This window comes from Struthio camelus, chromosome 16 (genome assembly GCF_040807025.1).
Source record: "Struthio camelus isolate bStrCam1 chromosome 16, bStrCam1.hap1, whole genome shotgun sequence".
In the NCBI taxonomy this organism is placed as follows: domain Eukaryota; kingdom Metazoa; phylum Chordata; class Aves; order Struthioniformes; family Struthionidae; genus Struthio; species Struthio camelus.
In genome coordinates, this window is record NC_090957.1 from 20,701,372 (window position 1) to 20,719,623 (window position 18,252).

At 53.3% G+C, this 18,252-nt stretch overlaps 1 protein-coding gene across 22 annotated transcripts in view; it reads right to left on the bottom strand.

Annotated features, from left to right (window-relative positions):
• MSI2 (musashi RNA binding protein 2) overlaps window positions 1-18,252 on the bottom strand; it is a 286,908-nt gene that overhangs the window by 63,607 nt on the left and 205,049 nt on the right. For all 22 annotated transcript variants that reach the window (XM_068909335.1, XM_068909330.1, XM_068909337.1 and 19 more), the window contains 2 exons: window positions 14,381-14,463; window positions 4,850-4,964 (listed from right to left, as the gene is read on the bottom strand). In XM_068909335.1, the coding sequence (XP_068765436.1) occupies window positions 4,850-4,964; window positions 14,381-14,463 (198 nt within the window). The remainder of the gene's footprint in view (window positions 1-4,849; window positions 4,965-14,380; window positions 14,464-18,252) is intronic.

Genomic DNA, 18,252 nt, shown 5'->3' on the forward strand with positions numbered 1-18,252 from the left:
GGAGCTCCAGGTTCTTTGCGATGACAGACGCTCTGACCTTTTCCCAAAGCTCAGTCCCATGCTACAAAAAAATATGTTCAGGGTATTTCAAAAGAAACTGGCTGTGATGTTGACATAAGAACCCACAGCACCAGGGAGTGCAGAGCAAAGAGCATCTCCCACAGGCACACAGGGGTGATCACATACGAGGGAGCAACCACAGAGAAGAAAAAACATCTGCTGTAAAAGTTTCTCCCTGGGTCAAAAAAAATTGATCTCTCGCTTACATCAAGGGAATTAAAAAGTTAAGCTACAAATGACTGCAGCTGCCTTCATCAGGGCGAAGGCGACGCGGGGTGCTGCCAGAGCAGCCCAGGATGGTTCTGCGTGTTCTGCAAGACTCCCAGGAAGCGTGTGTCTAGAAAAGGTTCCCCTTCCCTAATTCTGCCTCAGAGGCAGCTACTACTCTATCAAACAGAGTCTGATGGAAAAAAGGAATGACTTTCTTTGAAGGGCACTAGCTTCTTTTATGCATGAGTTCAGCCTACTAGATTGAACGTGTGCAGTAATGCAGAGCCCCGGTCTGGCTTGTGCAATGATATAAGAAGCCTGCTAGAGACTTACAGAAATTTCGTGCTTATATCAGACATTACTTCAGCAGTCTCGGGGTATAAGCTTTATGGGCTGAGCTCTCCTATCTCTGGAGAGGTCTGCAAGTTAAAAAGGGCCCAGCTTTATTATTAAACACCTGCATGTCTAAGATGCCCATCACTGAATGAAGTGAGTGCTGCAGGGCCCCAGCTCAGAGCAGTCAGTGCAGCAGTCACCTCCCAAACCCGATGTGACTGCCAGGACCGCCGCTCTGGCGGCTGCACCCTCCCAAACATACGGGGTGGCTTCAGATGGGAGAGCCAGAGAGCCAGAGAAGACCTGCTGTTAATGCTGCCCCTTGGTTACTTCTTTCCTTTTCTCTCGTTTTTCAAGTTTTCGGGATTAGCTACCAGGAGTGAAGCCTCTGGGTGCATTGCAAGTCTTAGGGCAATTGAACAACGGTTCCTATTCAGCTGAAAATGTGTGCGTTCCCTGCTGGGAGAGACACGGTTCCCATTCACAGGCATTCATGGTGCCGGAGAGGATGCCGAAGAGTCTCACCGCTCCTTCCTGTGAAGTGGGTTGCTAGGGAGAAAGAGATCGTTGGAACTGAAATCATTCCAGCTTGTTCTTTATGCAGAGTGGCTAATTAATGTTCCTAATCTCCCCTGAGAACGTGCACTTTCCATCAGCAGACAGCGACTGAGACAGCCCAGAAGCAGTCCTGGCAAAAGGCTCAGTCTGCCTGCGCTCTTGGAGTCACAAAATCCTTTTCAGAAGAACACTTTAATTTTGTTCCAATCAACCAAATCATCACAGAACGCAGCTGTCGATGTACCTTTAGACCCCGGTTGCTGCGGGATCCTCGGGGAGGCTATGATTAATGAAAAAGACCAACTTCCTTAATAGCTTTGGAGGAAGTCACTCTCCACTCTTTCCTTTGGGTTGTCTGGTGCGTTCTTGCTTCTGATTTCCTCCTCTGCCGGCGAACAGCATCTGGAGAAGGTGACCTTGAAAAAGGGCTTCTGGAAACAGGTATAAAAATCTTTCAAGAGCAGCTCCAATTCACTCCGTTTCAGCCCAGCTAAATAGCTAAACGAGTAACGGGGTGATTCTGACAGAGGCCTCTTGGGATCTTAACAAAATATTCGGCTACTTCAGAATCTCCCTCCGGCAATATGTTACTTTGTACGCCTCATTGTTTGATGGGTTAATTATGCCCTTCTCCCTCCCAGGGACAGGGCCTCACTGCTGCGCCGTTGCCAGGGCTGGGGAAGGAAAGATGCTGGCTCCACGCTGAGACTTTGCTGATGTGCCCAGTTTCCAGCCTTGAAGTGAACCCTTACAGGCAACCTTTGAAAACGGGGATTTATAATGGCCATTCAGACAGCCTTGGACTTGTGTGTTGTAATTTTGTTATTCAGCACTTAATTATTTAACACGGTGCCACTGTAGCAAGCAGGAACTTGGAAGATGAAAAAAACAGCCAGAGCAGATAATTAAGCATCTGGCCTTCAACACGAATCAATCATTAATTCTGAGCAAGTCGCTCTGATTTGAAATCTAGTAAGATCACGTTAAGAGTGAAAACCAGTGGAACAGAACCAGTTTGGCTGACCTAACGAAGGCAGGCACCGCCACGCCTGATGGATACCTGCGTAGCAAGAAAACCATTTGCCAACACACACCAACATCGCTTGCTTCCCGCAGGAACGGGTACGCTCGCTGAGACGTCCTTTCGTTACTTCTTAAAGTTTAAAACAACCTTCTTCCAAAGAGGCAGTCCCAGTGAGAACCCATCATGGGACGTCTGCGGGCTGAATCCTCCTCTGAGGTCCCGGGGTGGACCCTGGCTCTGCAAATTTCTCTCCACCTTTATTGCTCTTCGCTCCACCGAGAGCCAGACGGTACAGTCAGTGTTTGCAGTGCTGAGCAGAAGAGGGGTTTTGCCCTTGGTCCTTTTGCCTGAACCAGGGCTCCACACTCTCTGCTCTGCAAGCGGCTGCCTTGCACGAGTAGTTAGCAAGGCTGCACACAACCAGCTCCCAGAAACCAGAACTTAAGACACCACAAGAATAAGGAAAAAATAAATAAGGAAAAAATATATGCTCAAGCACACTGAGAATATACAAGTGATAGAATAACAGACTTCTTAGAACAAGCTGAATATTTTAACCCTAAAATGTAACCTCCAAACGCTACAGGGAGGGTTGGGGGAGAGAAAACGATGGGACAGAAAAATAGATGATCAGCTGAAATAACTGAATTATAACATCCCAGAAATGGATTGCTCCAGCCACATGAACAGCATTACTATTAATTCAGAGATAAAGCAAACATGGCAGGAAAGTTTTCCCCATCAAAGTACGTCGCCTGAAGTCAGACACCTCAGTGTAACAGCCTGATTTTCATAGGAACTAAATACTCTGACCTTACGCTGAATTCAGAAAGCCTTGCGGGTCTTTCAGCCTCTCCAGCAGTAAAGCTGCTTATGGATCTGCTCTGCCGAGCTCAGTAGTACTACGGATGCAGCTTTCAAGGCTTGTTTTTGTGCTCAGCTTCTCGGAGCATCTAAACTTTAGAAAATTTCATCTTCAAAAACTTAAGTGTGTCTTGCTTACGAAGCACTAAATGAAAAGGCTTGCTGGTGCAGTCGATGTTTTACTCTTTCCACGGATGGATTTGCCAGAGATTATGACTTTCTCTTGACAGCAAAGTCCAACACTCTCTTCACGGGCTGGTCCCAGCAGAGCTAAAGATGCCCCGTGACGTACCTACCGGCTGGCTCCATGCAGAAGCGGCCTGCAACAGTGTCTGAGGACCTTCTGCCCCTCCCTCCTTCTGCTAAAGGCAGCAAGTGTCAACATTTCTCTTATTCTCTTCTGACTGGGATATACAACAACCAGTGTTCCCCCGGTGACTATTCCTAACGCCGATATTCAGCAGCCCAACTGTTCAAAAATCAGGAGTCAGGCCCTCCAAAAGTCACTGGCTTGGCCTAAATACCTTGACTTCTGTTTTTAACAACAATTCACCACAAATGGTATCAGTCTTGTTCTGTCTTTGGCTTTGGGGACTTTAAAATGACCAATTCCAAGCTTGCCCCATCACCAGAGCCTGGGCGGGAGGTGGGACCGGCGAGGAGATGCAAAGTCAGCCGGGAGGAGAGCGCAGCAGGCTCACCTTGGGCAGGCCTGGGCGAGGACACCGGAGGAGCCGGCGGTGTTAACACCCCTCTCCTGCTGATGGGTGTATTCCAGGGAACAGCTCCGGTGGGAAGACAGGAAAGAGGGAAAAGGCTCCGGACTGCAGACACAGCCCAACTGCTCCGCCACGGGGCTCTGACATCCCCGACCCCTCTCCTCAATCGCCAACCCGCCTTCCCAGGGACAGAGCATTCAAAGCACCCAGCAAAGGCCACTTCCTAAGGACCCCAGGCTAGGACAGGCTTATTTCTGCCTGGGAACACCTCCAAAGACCCTCTCGTCCATGCACGCTTCACAGACACGGCAGGTGACAACCACGAGATAGCCCACTACCGCAAAGGGAGCAGGTAGCTGAAAACACATGAAGTTTATAAAATCATGTTGGCAATGGGTTAGCAGCATTTTGGCTTGGCAAATCTGAGGACAGCGTATCAAGAGGCTGTCAGATTATACAGAAAGAACTATCTAGGCTGAAACAAATGAGAACCAATTATAACTAAACAGACCTCACGCACAAATGGAACTTTGCGATTAAGTATCATTTATCCCATTTAATTAGTATTTTCTGGACACAATACTCCGGACTAAAATACTGTTCCATCTCCTTGAAACGCGTAATTATTGTTGCGACCTATACTGTTACGCATCTCCCTGCTTTCTCCATCTTGCATGCCATTTAAGAACCAGCAAGATTTTCAATTATCTATGCCGAACTGTCAAAGATACCTTTAAAAGAAGGGGAATAATGTGTGACTCAATTCCTCTAAAAAAGGGGAGAGATCATTTTTAGTCAGAATGAACACACTGCATCTTTCATCATTCTATTTTTGTGAGTAAAACAGGCTATTTAAGACAACCATTTAAATGCAAATTTTTATATTCCAGGAAGGGAGGGAGTTAATCATTTACCACAGACAGGATTATTTTCCCCTTTCCACCCCTGCTTAAGTTTTAGACTCGCACCCACACAAGCGCAGAGCTTTGCTCACCACTATGCCTTAAGCGTTCACAAACGAGGGAGACAGACAACACAGGAGCTGCTCGCTCCGCAGCCGTGGCCATTGCACACTTACCCAACATTCCCATCCCTAGCATAAAAGCGTCCATGGTATAGGGTAATCCACGTGCCCTTCCTCTCGTCCCTGGTGGAAACATCACTTCTTTAGGTTGTGCTTTCTTACATTCTACCTATTGAGCAGAAACATGTACAAATGAGATGCAAATGAATTCCATGTAAATGTCAAATGCAGAACTGAGCTAGTTAAGGGGGGAGTTTTATTTTTAGCATTTTCCTCCCCACTCCACCTCCCCCGAAAGGTGAATTTTAAGAATAGTGTAAACGGATTTAAAAGAGTAAATGTGTATGTCTCTTTAAACACACATAGCAAAAAACACCGTAAAGATGACAAAAATGCCGATTTAAGAAGTTGCTGCGTTCCTGAAAGGAAAACCTGGGCTGTGTTTACTCTCAATGATACTTTGCGGGCGTGGGATGAATGGAGGAAAGTCCTCAGCACAGCTCTATTACAATCGATAACAGAAAACGACTCTTGGTGATCATTACATAAAGCTCCTTTTAAAATAGGAATAAAGAATCAATATTTCTACCCAGCAGAAAATTTCTGCAAACCCTACTAACAAATGATCTGCATTCTTTCACTCCCAGGTACTCCTGCTGCCTTTTGAAGTTTCTTAATGCCATTTTAATCCCGTTACAAGGCTCCAGCCAGCGCTCTGAGAGACCTTACCACCACGCGCCTAACCGGCAGCACAGGACAGCACCTGCAACCCGCGCAGCGCGGGCCCGGCCCGCGGCCCGGAGAGGCCCAACCTCCCTGTACGGCGCTGCTTCGCAGGCTCCTTCTAGATGGGAAATGGGAAAAATAAAGCAGTTTTCCATGCTCGGCAGGTCTGGCCCTTCCCTGTTCCCTCGTGCCCCCTCCTGCACTAACTGCAGGCGAGAGCCGTGCTCAGGAGCCCGGCTGGACCAAGCTAAAAGTGTCCCAGCCCAGCCCACCTCTACGTCTCTACACCTTCATCCTCATCCTCAGCAAAAGGCAAACGGTGCAGACACGTTGCAGCCCTGCACGCATCGAGATCCGCTGGTCTGACGGCAAAGGTCTCGGCTGAACCTGGAGGCCTGGGCTGGATGCCCCCACGCTGGTTCCCCGGCTCCTCGTCCTCGTTGCGTGTCCCCTTCCCTCCCGGGCCTTCTCTGCCCAGGCTAGATCGAGGACAGAAACGCACCAAGGCCGGGGCCGTGTTCCCTGGGTTACACATTGGCACGGTGCACGCGGCCCTGCTGCCCTCTCTGTGCTCATGCGAAACGCACCCCGGACCCTGGCCGCGGGCTGGCCGGGGAGGTGGGCTGGCCGTGGCCGTGGCCGTGGGCGATCCGCGATGTCGGGCTGCCCGGAGCAGGGCAACCCCTTGTGCCTGACCCGCCGCTGGCGCAGCAGGCAAGGACGGGGTGCTCCCGGCGTGCAAATGGGCAATGGCACCAGCCCAAGGCAGGCAGGGAGGATAATATGGCTAAACGTCTCTGCTCCTAATAGCCCGATCAGTGACTGTGTACTCGCTGTCTTAGGAAAACCAACCGCCTGTTCCTAGGCAACCTGATCAGTAAAAATTTCAGGTTTATACAATTTCCATTTAGGTAACATAAAGGTTAACTGACTGTAATGGGAGTATTTTAAACAAAACCACCTACTCCTCCCCTTTCTGCTGCAAACCTCATGGCAGACCGTATTTACTTAGCTCGCTCGCAACACTTCCCCAAGCTACAATGCTCAGATACAGCCAGTGTTGTCAAAACACGCACTTCTCGCAAACAAACTGCCAGAATCTAATGAAGTTTGGAGTCAAATTCTTCAACAGTTCAACTTCTGTTACTGTTTTGCCAAGTGTTTGGGTCATTACAGGAATTAACGGGAGAAGGGCTGAGAGGAAAGAGCGAGCCGGAAGGATTTGCTTCTGGGGTCTGCGGGTTTACACCACGCAGAGCGAGGAGACCTAGGCGGTGCCTCCGCAGACCCCGCTGGCTCCTCGGCTGCGCCACGAGCGACCTGGCCAGCGCGCCCGGGGGCTGCCATGGGAAGGCACATGTGCAAAATCCCAGCCGGGGCTCCCTGTCTTCCACCCTGCCCTCCCGCTTTGCATGCACGCACACACACACGCTTGTGCTCACCCGCGTGCACACAATCTCACACGCACACGTGCAGCTGCTAGCTCATAACGCCGCAGGCTGCATTACTGAGAGAGACCCAGTGCCTGACTGTTCATTAAAATAAAGAGAGAAGGAAAAGGAAACAGAAATCTTCCCACCGATGATTTCAGCGAGCACTAACTTGTCCTGAGGGCACCAAGGCACATGCCAAGGGGCCAAGGGAACTGAGGGCACAGCACGGTGGAGGCATGAAGGCTGAGCAGGAACACCTGCGTGCAATGCTCAGGTCCATCATGGATGGGGATGGGATGCCCACGCGGCCCCGGGACACCTGCGCGCAATGCTCAGCTCCGTCACGGATGGGGATCAGGATGGGACATCCACGCAGCCTCAGGGCAGGAGGGAGCTCCTGCCCTCCAGTCCGCTTCCTTGTCCCACAGGAGAAGCAACTCAGCCCATGTCCTTCCTGGCAAATGCTTTCTATGCCGCTTATACAGCCCTCCAGGCATCTGTCCAGCAGGGCCCTGTAAAATCACTACCGTGGAGCACTGCAACCACCACACGAGAGCAGGGGCTGCGGGGAGAGCCGCGCGGGGGGCGACGGCGGTACGCGACGGCATGGAAACCCCCTCCAGCCCCTGCAAGGGCTGACTCGTGCCTCAGGGCAGGGAAATAAGCTTTGGGAAGACATTGAAAACATCAAAGGGCCTGTACTAAGCAATTGTGAAACTCGAGCGTAAGCGCTACTATCATCGACCAAACCTCCCAGCGCGTTGGCCGGGAGCTCTAAGCCCAATTGCAGACGGTCGGCGTTCAGGCTAATTGCGTTCTGCGCCCTGCTGCCCCTGCCCTCGCCAAAACCGCCGTGCCCCCGAGGACAACACGCTGCAAGCCCAGCAGCCTGGCGCTACTTCCCTTCGTCTCCTTAAACTCCTTCAAGAAGCATGCGCCTTAAATGAGCTAGAGCCGCCGAAGAGAACCGCCGGCCTCCCTGATGACTGCCTCCCGCACCAGACAAAGCCATTAAGCGATATTCTCTGAATCTTTCCTTTGCTTATTTTTAATCAGAGGGAGATGTTTACCAGGAGTATGCCACTCGACAAATCAGAGCCATCACCAGAAGTGTATCGTTTCATTTCTCAACATTTGCTTCAAGTCCGGCACTGCTCCAAATGCCACGGAGCCATTGGTCACACCTCAGAGCCACCTTCCCTGCAAACACTCGCAATGATAAAAAGCCTCTGGCCCACTCCATGGACAATTAACAGGAAAATGAAGTTTGGATTAGCACCCTTAGAAACAATAACCCAGTAATTAGCTTCTGCAACCACAGAACAGACTACCGCTGCTCTCTGAAAGGCTAGCTTAATTTACGATTTTCACAGCACACAGGGATATAAAGAGAATGGTAGTGAGCTGCAAAGACGTTTTAACTCAGATTTAAAGGGGAAGAAAAAGCCACCAGTAGGAAAGAAAAATAATTCCTAAGCCTTTGTAAACAAATATACCCCATATGGAGAGCTCAAGTATTCTCCCTGATGCAGGAGAGAGGCACCCTCGGCGCGAGGGACCGGCAGCGGCCCCGGGCGCAGAGCCGCAGGGCCGCGCTGCTGTCCTCGGGGCGGCTGCCTGCCCCGGCCCGGGCTGCAGGCACGCGCTCCGGCGTGATTTTGCAGCGGATCTGGGCCCCGCACGACGTGCGAGCGGCCGGGCGCCGGAGGGGAGGCCCACGAAAGCCTGGTGACCGCAGGCAGCGGGAGGCGTTGGGGACAGCACGCGGCGCCGCGTCCTGGGGCCCCCGTCCACGCGGCACATGGGCGAGGGTGTTTCACATCTGGAGAGGGTTCACATCTGGATCGAAGAGTTTCTGCTCGGGGCTACCCCAAACCGCCCCCCGAGCCCGCTGACACGCAGAAACCTGGCTCTCCCATGCACTTTTCAGTTCAGCATTTCTTAATAATTTCCTTTTTTTAACAGCTCCCCTCTATGAGTGATGTTCTTCAGTTTCAGCTGCCCAACAAAGAAAGTTTTAACTCTAAGACTGAAAAAAAAAGGCAGGGAAACTAAAATTCACTATTTTTGTTTAGTCTAGTTTTGAGAATTAACATTACACTGGGGTATTCTTGGTCAGGACAAGCAGTCAGACCCACGAGAACGCGGATGGGCGAGATGGGGAGTGAAAAGCCTCTTATGCCCAGCGCAACAAAACAGGCTGTCAGCTCTCAGCACCAGGACGTTTCAAAAAAACATGGCTAACAGCTTTCCAGGGAAACCAGAGCTATTTTGAGGGAAGCAGAGTGCTCACATATTCACAATGCACAAAAACCTATTTTACCACCTAAAGACAAGGCAACTTTGTCTTGCCAGCAAAGTGCAATTCACAGCTAGTTGAGATTAGATTACTTTGGAGACTCCATGTCATTCATGCAATCGCAAGCCAAACCTATTGCTCCTGGAACAGAGAAATCTACAGTCACCTACGAATGCTGCAAAGCCAAGACTACACCAGGAAACAGAAGAAAGGTTAAAGCTTATAAAAAAGAGGCATCAGATCTTTCACAAAGCCGGGGCATGGAGAATGGGATAAGAGGTTGCTTACACTTGCTCAGGCTGCAAGAGATTTTGGGGAAGTCAGCAACCGGGGGAAGAGCAGAGCAGGCTGCCAGATTTCCTCTGGATTCATCAGTTCAGTTGGTCCCCAAAACACTTAACAGCTCCCAGCACTGGGCAGCTCCTCTTGCTCGTTCTGCTCAGGGGGGCAACGCTAGCCTGTCTGGAGAGCCCGGCTAGCAGGGTTATCGCTGCACATCTCACAATCCATATCGCTTAAAGCATGTTCAAGATCAACATCATAGGAACGCATTCAAGTTGCACGAGGTCTGCAGTCCTCTTCAGCTGACAGATGAGTCTTCCAGAGCTGTCTCACCTTGCAGTCTTCATGCTTCTACCTAGCACCACAAGTTCTGGAGAAAATCTGACTACCCAGCACTGTCCTTCACAGGGTCCTAACACCTTCACCCCTGCAGCAAGCCCTCTGCGGAGGGCAGCTGGCACCATGACCACCAGCCTCTCCACACTGCAGTCCCCAGCAGCGGCCACATACGCTCCTCCAGAGCCACTAGCGATGCATCAGCCCCCAGCTCTACAAGCTGGTAAAGTAAACCTAAAACAGGAAACAATAAGCAGCAATTTCCTGTGACTTGTTGACAGCCACGTCCCCACAGTCAGAAACATTTAAGAGCCTTAGCGCCTGCCGGCCCCATTTGTGACGACAAGTCAATTTTGGTAGGCCCTAGAGACATGTAAAATGAAGGAACGTCCCTGCTCCGAGGAGCTTGCCAGGGACTCCAGGCAGGTGCTGGAGCTGGAGTTGCTGCATTTAATGACTGGCTACTGGAATTGCTTTTTGACTCCCTGGGTGCTTGTTCTGAGTGTGAAGTGAGGGCTAGTGCCCGTAAGGAGGCCTGGAGGGGTCAGGGAACTGCAAAGTGTTATGAGCATGTGAGCTTTGCGGATTTTGGACAAAACAAATCAAAGCACGTTTACGGCACGAAAATGAGCTGCTCACAGGGAGAAGGGTGATTTCTGGACTCAGATCAAGCACTTGTCCAGAAGCCAATCTCCCATGTCCTGTAATTTTCCTCGTTGTCCCCTGCCATGCCTTCTGGGCAAGCCAAAGCCACATGTCAGGTTTAGCCCTATGGCCGGTCCCTGAGCCAGAAGGCTTGCACGCAGCGAGGGCAGGCTCAGCCGGCAGAGCCTCCCTGCAGGCGTCTGCTCCAGCATCAGCTGCCTGCAGCCCAGGCGCGCGGTGGGCATTGCCCCGCGCGGGGGCCGAACGCTCGCTCTGCCTTGCGCGGTGGCCAGCTGCCGATGAACCAGGGCTTCTTCAAAACGCCCGTGCGAGGCGGGGGCTGCGCTGGCCGCACGCCTTGTCTCACCAGCCTCGGAGGCTGCTGGTCTCGTGGCCCTCCTGCTTTCTGCACGTGCTGCGGGCTGAGCTGGCCTTCCAGAACGGAGGTGCCTTAGGCTAGGAAGCATTCGGGGCCGCGACATGCGCCACCTCGAAAACGCGATGAAACAGCGAAGGCTGTCAATGTGGGGGGGGCTGGAAGAGTGCTGATCCACTAAAAAAAAAAAAAAAACCACAAAATCCCACCACGGAGAGCAAACCAGAACTCCAGGCACTATACAACATAAAAGCCAGTTTTAAAACATCCTAATGTTTTTGTCAGCCGCTCCGCCGTCCAACTGGAGACTCAACTGTGTGCGAGAGCAGCGGGCTCAGGCCTGGCTCCCTCCAGCGGTCGGGCACTTGTCACGCTGTACCTACCGCCTGAGCAACACCACCGCAGCACAGCCCGAAAGGAAATCAACTACTCCATCACCCCGTTATTTTCCAGCTATTTTGGGGCACCCCGCGCCGAGCAGCCTGCCTGTGTAAGCAGAACAACATCCCCGGGACAGTTTGTTTGGGCGCTATGAATCTGCCCCCGGTGTTCGGCGAGAATCTTTGCCTCCCACACAAACCCCGAGTTTCCTTTCTGAAACACCTCGCCGGCATTCCCCTTCCGCTCCCCCACCGCTCGGCTAACATCCCATTTGACATTCTAAGCTTTGCGGATGGCAGCAGCGGCAGCGCGGGTGGGCTAAAAATAACCCGCAAGGGAGCGGGGCGGCTAGAAATAGCTGGCGAACGACGGCGGCCCCGTACCCTTTCCTCCCCCTGCGCTTTGGGAAACGGCAGCGCTCAGGAGACGAGAAGGAAGGAGCTCAACGCCGCGAGCCGGAGCCGGCGGAGCCGCAGCTGCAACCGCCGCTCGGCCAGCGCAGCCGGGGACGGCGCGGCTGCGGCGCGGGCGCCCGAGACCCGCGCTAGAGCGGGGCACGTTAAAACCAAGGTGGAAGCGGTCGGGTCGGGACCCGCCGAACCCGACGCGCACCGAGCCGCGCGGCACCGCCGGCCGTCTGCACCAGCACGCTGTCGCACAGGCGTGCAGCAGCCTCCTCGCTCCCGCCCGCGTTGGGGAATTAGTCTGCAGCCACATCAGCAACACGATGAGTCAGTCCCAAGACAGGATCACGTCTCACCTCCTCCCTCGTGGGCTGCTTTTAAAATTAGCGCTGCAAAAGGAATGACAAGAAGAGACTACTCAAAGCATCGCGGCACTTGGATCGGGCACCGAGTAGGCACAGAGGGCCGGGAAGAATATATTTTAATTATCCACGACAACCAAACGGTAGCAGCCCACACACCTTCCTCCGCTCTCTGTGATGTTCCTTGCGGGTTTTGGCCCCGTCCCATGCTCCGTGCTCCCTGCACTACTATTACCTTGCCACGTCGCCTTCCATCGGAGAAGAAATCCTCCGCACGGCTCTCGCAGCCAGGCCTCTCCTCGGGGGCTGCGCGAAGAGCGGGGCAGGGTCCGCACAGCAGAACCGCAGACAACGCGCGGTTCGGGCTGCGGACAGGGAGAGGCAGCTGGGGCTCGGCCCCGCTCGCGCCCGGGGGCGAGCGTCCCGCGGGCACGCGGCCTCAGCGGCGATGGCCCCCGGAGGCCGGCGCCGTGCTGCCCTGCTGTCCCAGGCCAAGAGCCCGCAGGGTGAGCCTTAGAGACAGGAACCGTCACCGGGGGAGACGCAGGGGCCGTTTGGGGCCCCCTCAGGGAGCCCGGTCTCTCTGGGCGAGGTTGCACCGTGGCATCTGAGGAGGGACGGCACCGCCGGCAGCGCTCGGCCCTGCCTGCGGCCACCGCAGCCCCAGGGCTGGGCGCTTGGGCCGTAGCTGCCCGGCCGCTCCGCGCTCCCGCCGCGGCACGCCGAGCAACGCAGCCCGGCCCTGCGGCTCCCTGGCCGGCTCCCGGCACGCGCCGCCGCACCGCGCCAGGGCCATCGCGGGCGGCGCTCGCTCAGCCGGCCGGAGAACGGGCCGGGCTGCGAAGGCAAACCCGGGGCGGGAAGCACCCGACCACGCACACCCGGCCCTGCACGAGCGGGTAGGAAACCTTGGAGCGCAGCGCTGCCGCTTCTCCTCCTCCACTGACAAGTCTTCCCTACATCTGTACTTACAGTGTTCATAATTTACTGCTGGATGGTTTTTTTTCCAGGGTGGGGGTGTTTGGGTTTATTTTGTTTGAAGTAAAGCGATGAATCAGATTAATCAGCATTTAGCAACTACAGGAGGGAATGAAGTCTCCCCCACAGTCCACATTTATTTCACGCTATGTAGCACTGGTAGCAAGAAGGAAACTGCGGAAGCAGAACTGGCTGGAAGAGGAGACCGAGGAAGCAGGCAGCCGCCCGGGGCGGCGCGAGGCCGAGCCCGCGTCTCCCATGGGAGCCGGGCAGACCGATCCCTGCTGGGGAAGGCGGGAACTGCCCCGGCCCAGCCCTGACATCGCAGCAAAGAGTTTGCCAAAGGGATTGTTACTTTTATTTCAGACGCATATTGCAGTGAGGAACAATATGAAGGATATTATTTCAGTGCCCTGGGAAAAATTAGCAAGTCAAATATTGAATCAGGCCTCCAGCATATGCCAAGGAGATTGCTTTGATCTTATCCACACTAAAAGCTCTATTATTGAATTTAAAGTCTGTGAACACATATCAGACCAATATACAATGCATATCTGAATACACATTTGAGAAGCAAAGGATGTTTTGACAAAAGGAAAAAGAATATTTTAGCTGAAAATATCAAAGTTATTGCATCAATTGAAATACAAATACCCTTTTTCCTCTGGCTCAGTGGCTTTACTGACAGGGCAACCCATAACCTGGGGGGAGACTGTAACTTAGGGGAAACTTCAAGACAGGTCTGACTCCTGGCTCAGGCGCGGGGCGGACGAGCGGAGAGGCAGGGAGTGCGGCTTGGCGGCAGAGACCGCGACTTCCCGGCGACACTGTCAGCACAGGCAGCAGCAATGTAGGAGCAGCATTTGGGCTCAGGTGCACAGGCAGCTTCACCAGAATAGCTATTTTGGGAACATTTAGTCTGTAATAGCTATTCCAGCCCATTGCCCTTCTGATAACCCTTAAAGCAGCCATTCAGTGGAGAGCCACAGGGTGGGTGGGAGCCGGAGGGTTTCTCCAAGGCTGGCCAAGAAGCTGGGTAGCTTGACTGAGGCCGTCTTCAGCCCTCTGCTTCCCGCACCAAACTCCTGCTCCCCGGCGACTGCCTGACCCCGGAGAGACAGCCCCTACGGACGCGGGGAAGGACAGACGTCCTACCTGCTGTCAGGAGGGGGCCAACACGGGCCATGCCCGAAGCTCAGCACGCTCAGCCGCAAACTGAGCCATCAGACACACCGTGTCTACTACCACCGTGGAAAACTTTTATGGAAAACTTTCCCCCAAGGCCCACCCAGGCGCAGCATGTTTCTGCAGCAAAGGGAGAGATGTCACTTCCACCGACACGCATTTTGGGAAGAAAACTTACCATTTTATTATTGATTTCGTGGAAATGAATTTCACAGACTTTTTCCACCACGTCTTCATTTTCAAAAGTTACGAAGCCAAATCCTAGTTAATAAAGAAAAAAAAGGAGGGAGGAGAGGAAAATATTAACTATGTTAAACAAATTTCATTTTAATAAAGCATTATTTAGGCAGTTTGGATTTTTGAGAACTTTCATAACAATATGCACGTGTAAATACAGCTGCTTTCTATGGAGCCGTTGCTGAACCTATCATAGACTAACGGAGGGAAGAAACGTTGTCTCAGAGAAAATTCATAAGGTTCTGTTATAGTCCTTCCATAGGATTTAATGGAGAATTAAAACCTCCTCATAGATTTTTTGATCCATCCTAAAGAATTTAATGGATAGTTACATCCCTGCTACACGACGGCTCAGAAACTACAGTGAGGCTATATTTTCTTTTATATATTACAGGTTTCTAAGAGTCATCTGTGCAAAACCCAATTATATTTCTATGGAGCTGTATCGATTTTATCTCTTGTTTAATTCCGTGGGACTTCTCCATCAGGGCTGACTCATTACGTGCCCAAAAAAGTTTCAGGGCGAGAGGGAACGCTCGCCCCTTGCCTGCGCGCGCCGCAGCCAGCCCGCCGCTCAGCCCAGAGCCGGAGGCGGCTCTTTGTCCCTTTCTTCCTGAATTACTTCCTCTAATACCTCATCAGGACATCCTGAGGCCTTTAAGAAACTATTAAGTTTAAGGCCTCTGATCTCATCGCTCCTCTCTCGGCCGCCGCTGCTTCAAAGGGGCGGCGGACCTGGGCTGCTGTCAGGCCGGCTGCTGCACGCCGCCTTTGCTCGGCCGGGTCCACCCGCTTGCAGAGACGCCGCGCTGAGACCCACCACCGCTGCGCACGTTCATCTTCCCTACTTGTTTCTTTAAAAGAAAATAAAATCACGCTAACCAACAAAAACCAACCTAACGTGCTACACTCCCGGCAAAGGCTTGATGAATAAACATCAACATAAAGCTAATGAAATCCTAACAACGTAACAACAGAATGAGCTTCACCCCCAGCTCCAGCTCCGCGCCGAAGCCTCTGCCGGCCTCGAACCCCGGCACAACCAGCCGTGCCGTTTCCGCCGCGCAGCGCCGCGCAGCCAGCCGAGAACCGGGGTGCCGGAGCGCCGCGCGCCCTTCGCGTCCCACCCAGACGACGCGGGAAGGAAGGCCGCGAACTCACGCTGCCTGGCTCTACTTTATGCAGCCGCTTTTGCCCCGCAACCGTCTCGCCCCTCGCGCACAGCTCCCGCACGCCCGAGCCCGCTGCGGGAGCCGCTCGTCTCCGCTGACCGCACGCCGCAGCCGAGGCCGCCGGCAGCGGCCCAGGGCTCCCGGCGAGGCCGCGGCGGCTCGTCCAGCAGCGCACGGGACGCGCAGCCGTGCCGAACGCTTCCCTCCCTCTGCGGGCCCTCCTTTCGGGGGGGCACAACACTCGGCACGGCCTCTAAATCTCCTGCAAGGCAGGACACATGCCCCGGCCCTACATCACACGGGAACCCAAGCTCCGAACGCGACCGTGCTTGGCACTGCAAGCACGTAGCAGCCTGCCCCGTTCTACCTACCCTCGGCCTCGTCTTCGCCCTCTAAACTGCTCCATCTAACTGCGCCTCCAACAGACCTGCAGGTAACGCTGCAGGCTTTGTGGCCAGCCGGCTGCAGAGGGCATCCCGGGCGCCCGGCAGCGCCGTCCGCCCTGCCGGCCGGTTTCACCCGCGCCGGCTGCGAGCGGCTCCTCTCCGGACAGACGGCCGCCGCCGCCCTGCGCCGCCTCCCCAGCGCGGGGGCCGCCACCCCAGGCCGCACCTTAACCCAAACGAGCGAGAGGAAAAAACCCAGGAAAGCTGACCGGTAATGGGCCTTTTTTTGTTCCACTTTCCAAATATCAGATTCCAACTTGCAATAGCTGCGCAGGCAAAAAAATATTGCTGCACGCGTGCCCTTACTAGTCAGCGTAATGAACACCCGCTCATTTCTGGCTTATCGAAACTGGAGAAACCTTCCTGGGCTGAAGAGACAATTATTTCTTACGAGGGGTACTAAGAGTCGACCAAAAAAAAGGGTCCTCGGAAAGCGTAAGAAGAAGATTAACACAAAACAAAGAAGGCTGTTTAAAATGTGACATAAATAGGATTCCGGTTGTCAAGGAGCACACGTTTTAAAATGAAATTATACTGCATCCTTCTGAATGAAGCTATTATTGGAAGCTAACAAGCTCTATTTAAGAGATAAGCATTTAACAGAGTCAAACGGTTGGTCTTTTTATTCAAATGAATAAAACTGAATATTCATTTGAATAATCTTTTCTGTAAAAGAAAAGACAAAGAGGGGAAAAAATAAAATAAGAGGCGAGCAGATGCCCCCCGACGAGAGGCTCTGAGCCGAGCGTGACCGCTTAAGGAAGCCGAGACGTGTATTCGCGACCTTCAGGTGAAAAAGCCCTCCTTTAGCACCTGCTCCAAAAAAGGCGTCGTTCCGGCCTGCCCGCCGGCCGGCGAGCGGACGAGGCCAAGCGCGGCAGGAGGCCCCCGGGGCCGGGCTGCGCTGCTCCGAGGCCGGGGGAGCGGCTGCAGCCGGCGGCCCCCCCGCGCCACCTCCCTCCGCCCCGCTCCGTCCCCTAACTAGAACAGCACTAACAACAAAAGCGAAATAGTCTAATGGCCTGCTAAAACATCTGGGAGTCGAACACCAGAGGACCCAGCTACCTGCAGCTTCTAAAACAAGTTGAAGGTACTTGGTACAACTGCAGCTCGGATTACTCTTCCCGGCTGCCCGCACGGCAGAACTGTGCTTTTTGAATAAGGAATCACAGAAGGGGACTTTTTCACCAGGAAACACATACGAGGGCATTATTCACAGCAGCCGGCAAGATCTGGTGAAATCTACTCCTTAGGGAAAAGCAGGATACCCTCAAGCATCCAAAGCACCCCGAGCTCCCCTGGAAACGTTTCCAATACACCTGCAAACGCCAGCCCAGGATGCCTGACGGCTGAGGGCCCTCGACACGTCCTCCGACGCTCCTCCATTACGCTGAAAAGCCTCCTCTGACCCAGACCCTTGTCGGGCCAAGAAAGCTGCACAGACCTGGGGGTCGAAGGCTCTGCGCAGCACGACAAGAGCTCTTCTGCAGCACTTTCTACCACGGTAACCCAGAAATAAGAGAAACACTGTTCAGAGTCAGTAACCAAAGGCGTAACAAGATTTAAAGCAATTTAAAAAATCGTTAGAAACCATAAATAATAAGAAGCCATACTAAAGACACCAAATGTCAAAGCTCCTGTGTTCTGCATTTTGTTTTTTCACACTCGAATCAGCTACATTTCGCACCTTTGTCATCAGTTGAGAGGTTTTATGTCAACTTCGGTAAAATATAGCTGAGATGACGACACCATCGCTATGAAATATATCTGCTTTCTCTTGTTCGTTGGCAGCAACTTTTGCTCCGCCAGGATTTCATCTGTGCGTAGAGCTACGTGCGTGACAGGTCTGTTTGCACGCGCAGAGGACGTCACTCAGCAGCAGCACTACGTGAAAGCAGCTTAGTGCATTAAAGGTCTTGGTCTCTCAAGTCCGTACGCGCAGTGAAGCAAGCGCAACAAGGTGATTACGTCCTGTGCCAGGACGTACAACCAGGCTAATGCGGGGGTTCAGCTCCCAGAGGGCTCTGACGGACAAACTGATGCAGGGGGAGCCTTGCCCCGTTGGGCGTCACCACCCCTCCGGTGGTCAGGACAGCACGTGTGCCTGCACCCCTGGCGCTGAAGCACAGCCCAGCATCCCAACAGCACCCTGCCTCTGCCCGGCTCAGAGCGAGACCACGCGCTGCAGGAGAAGC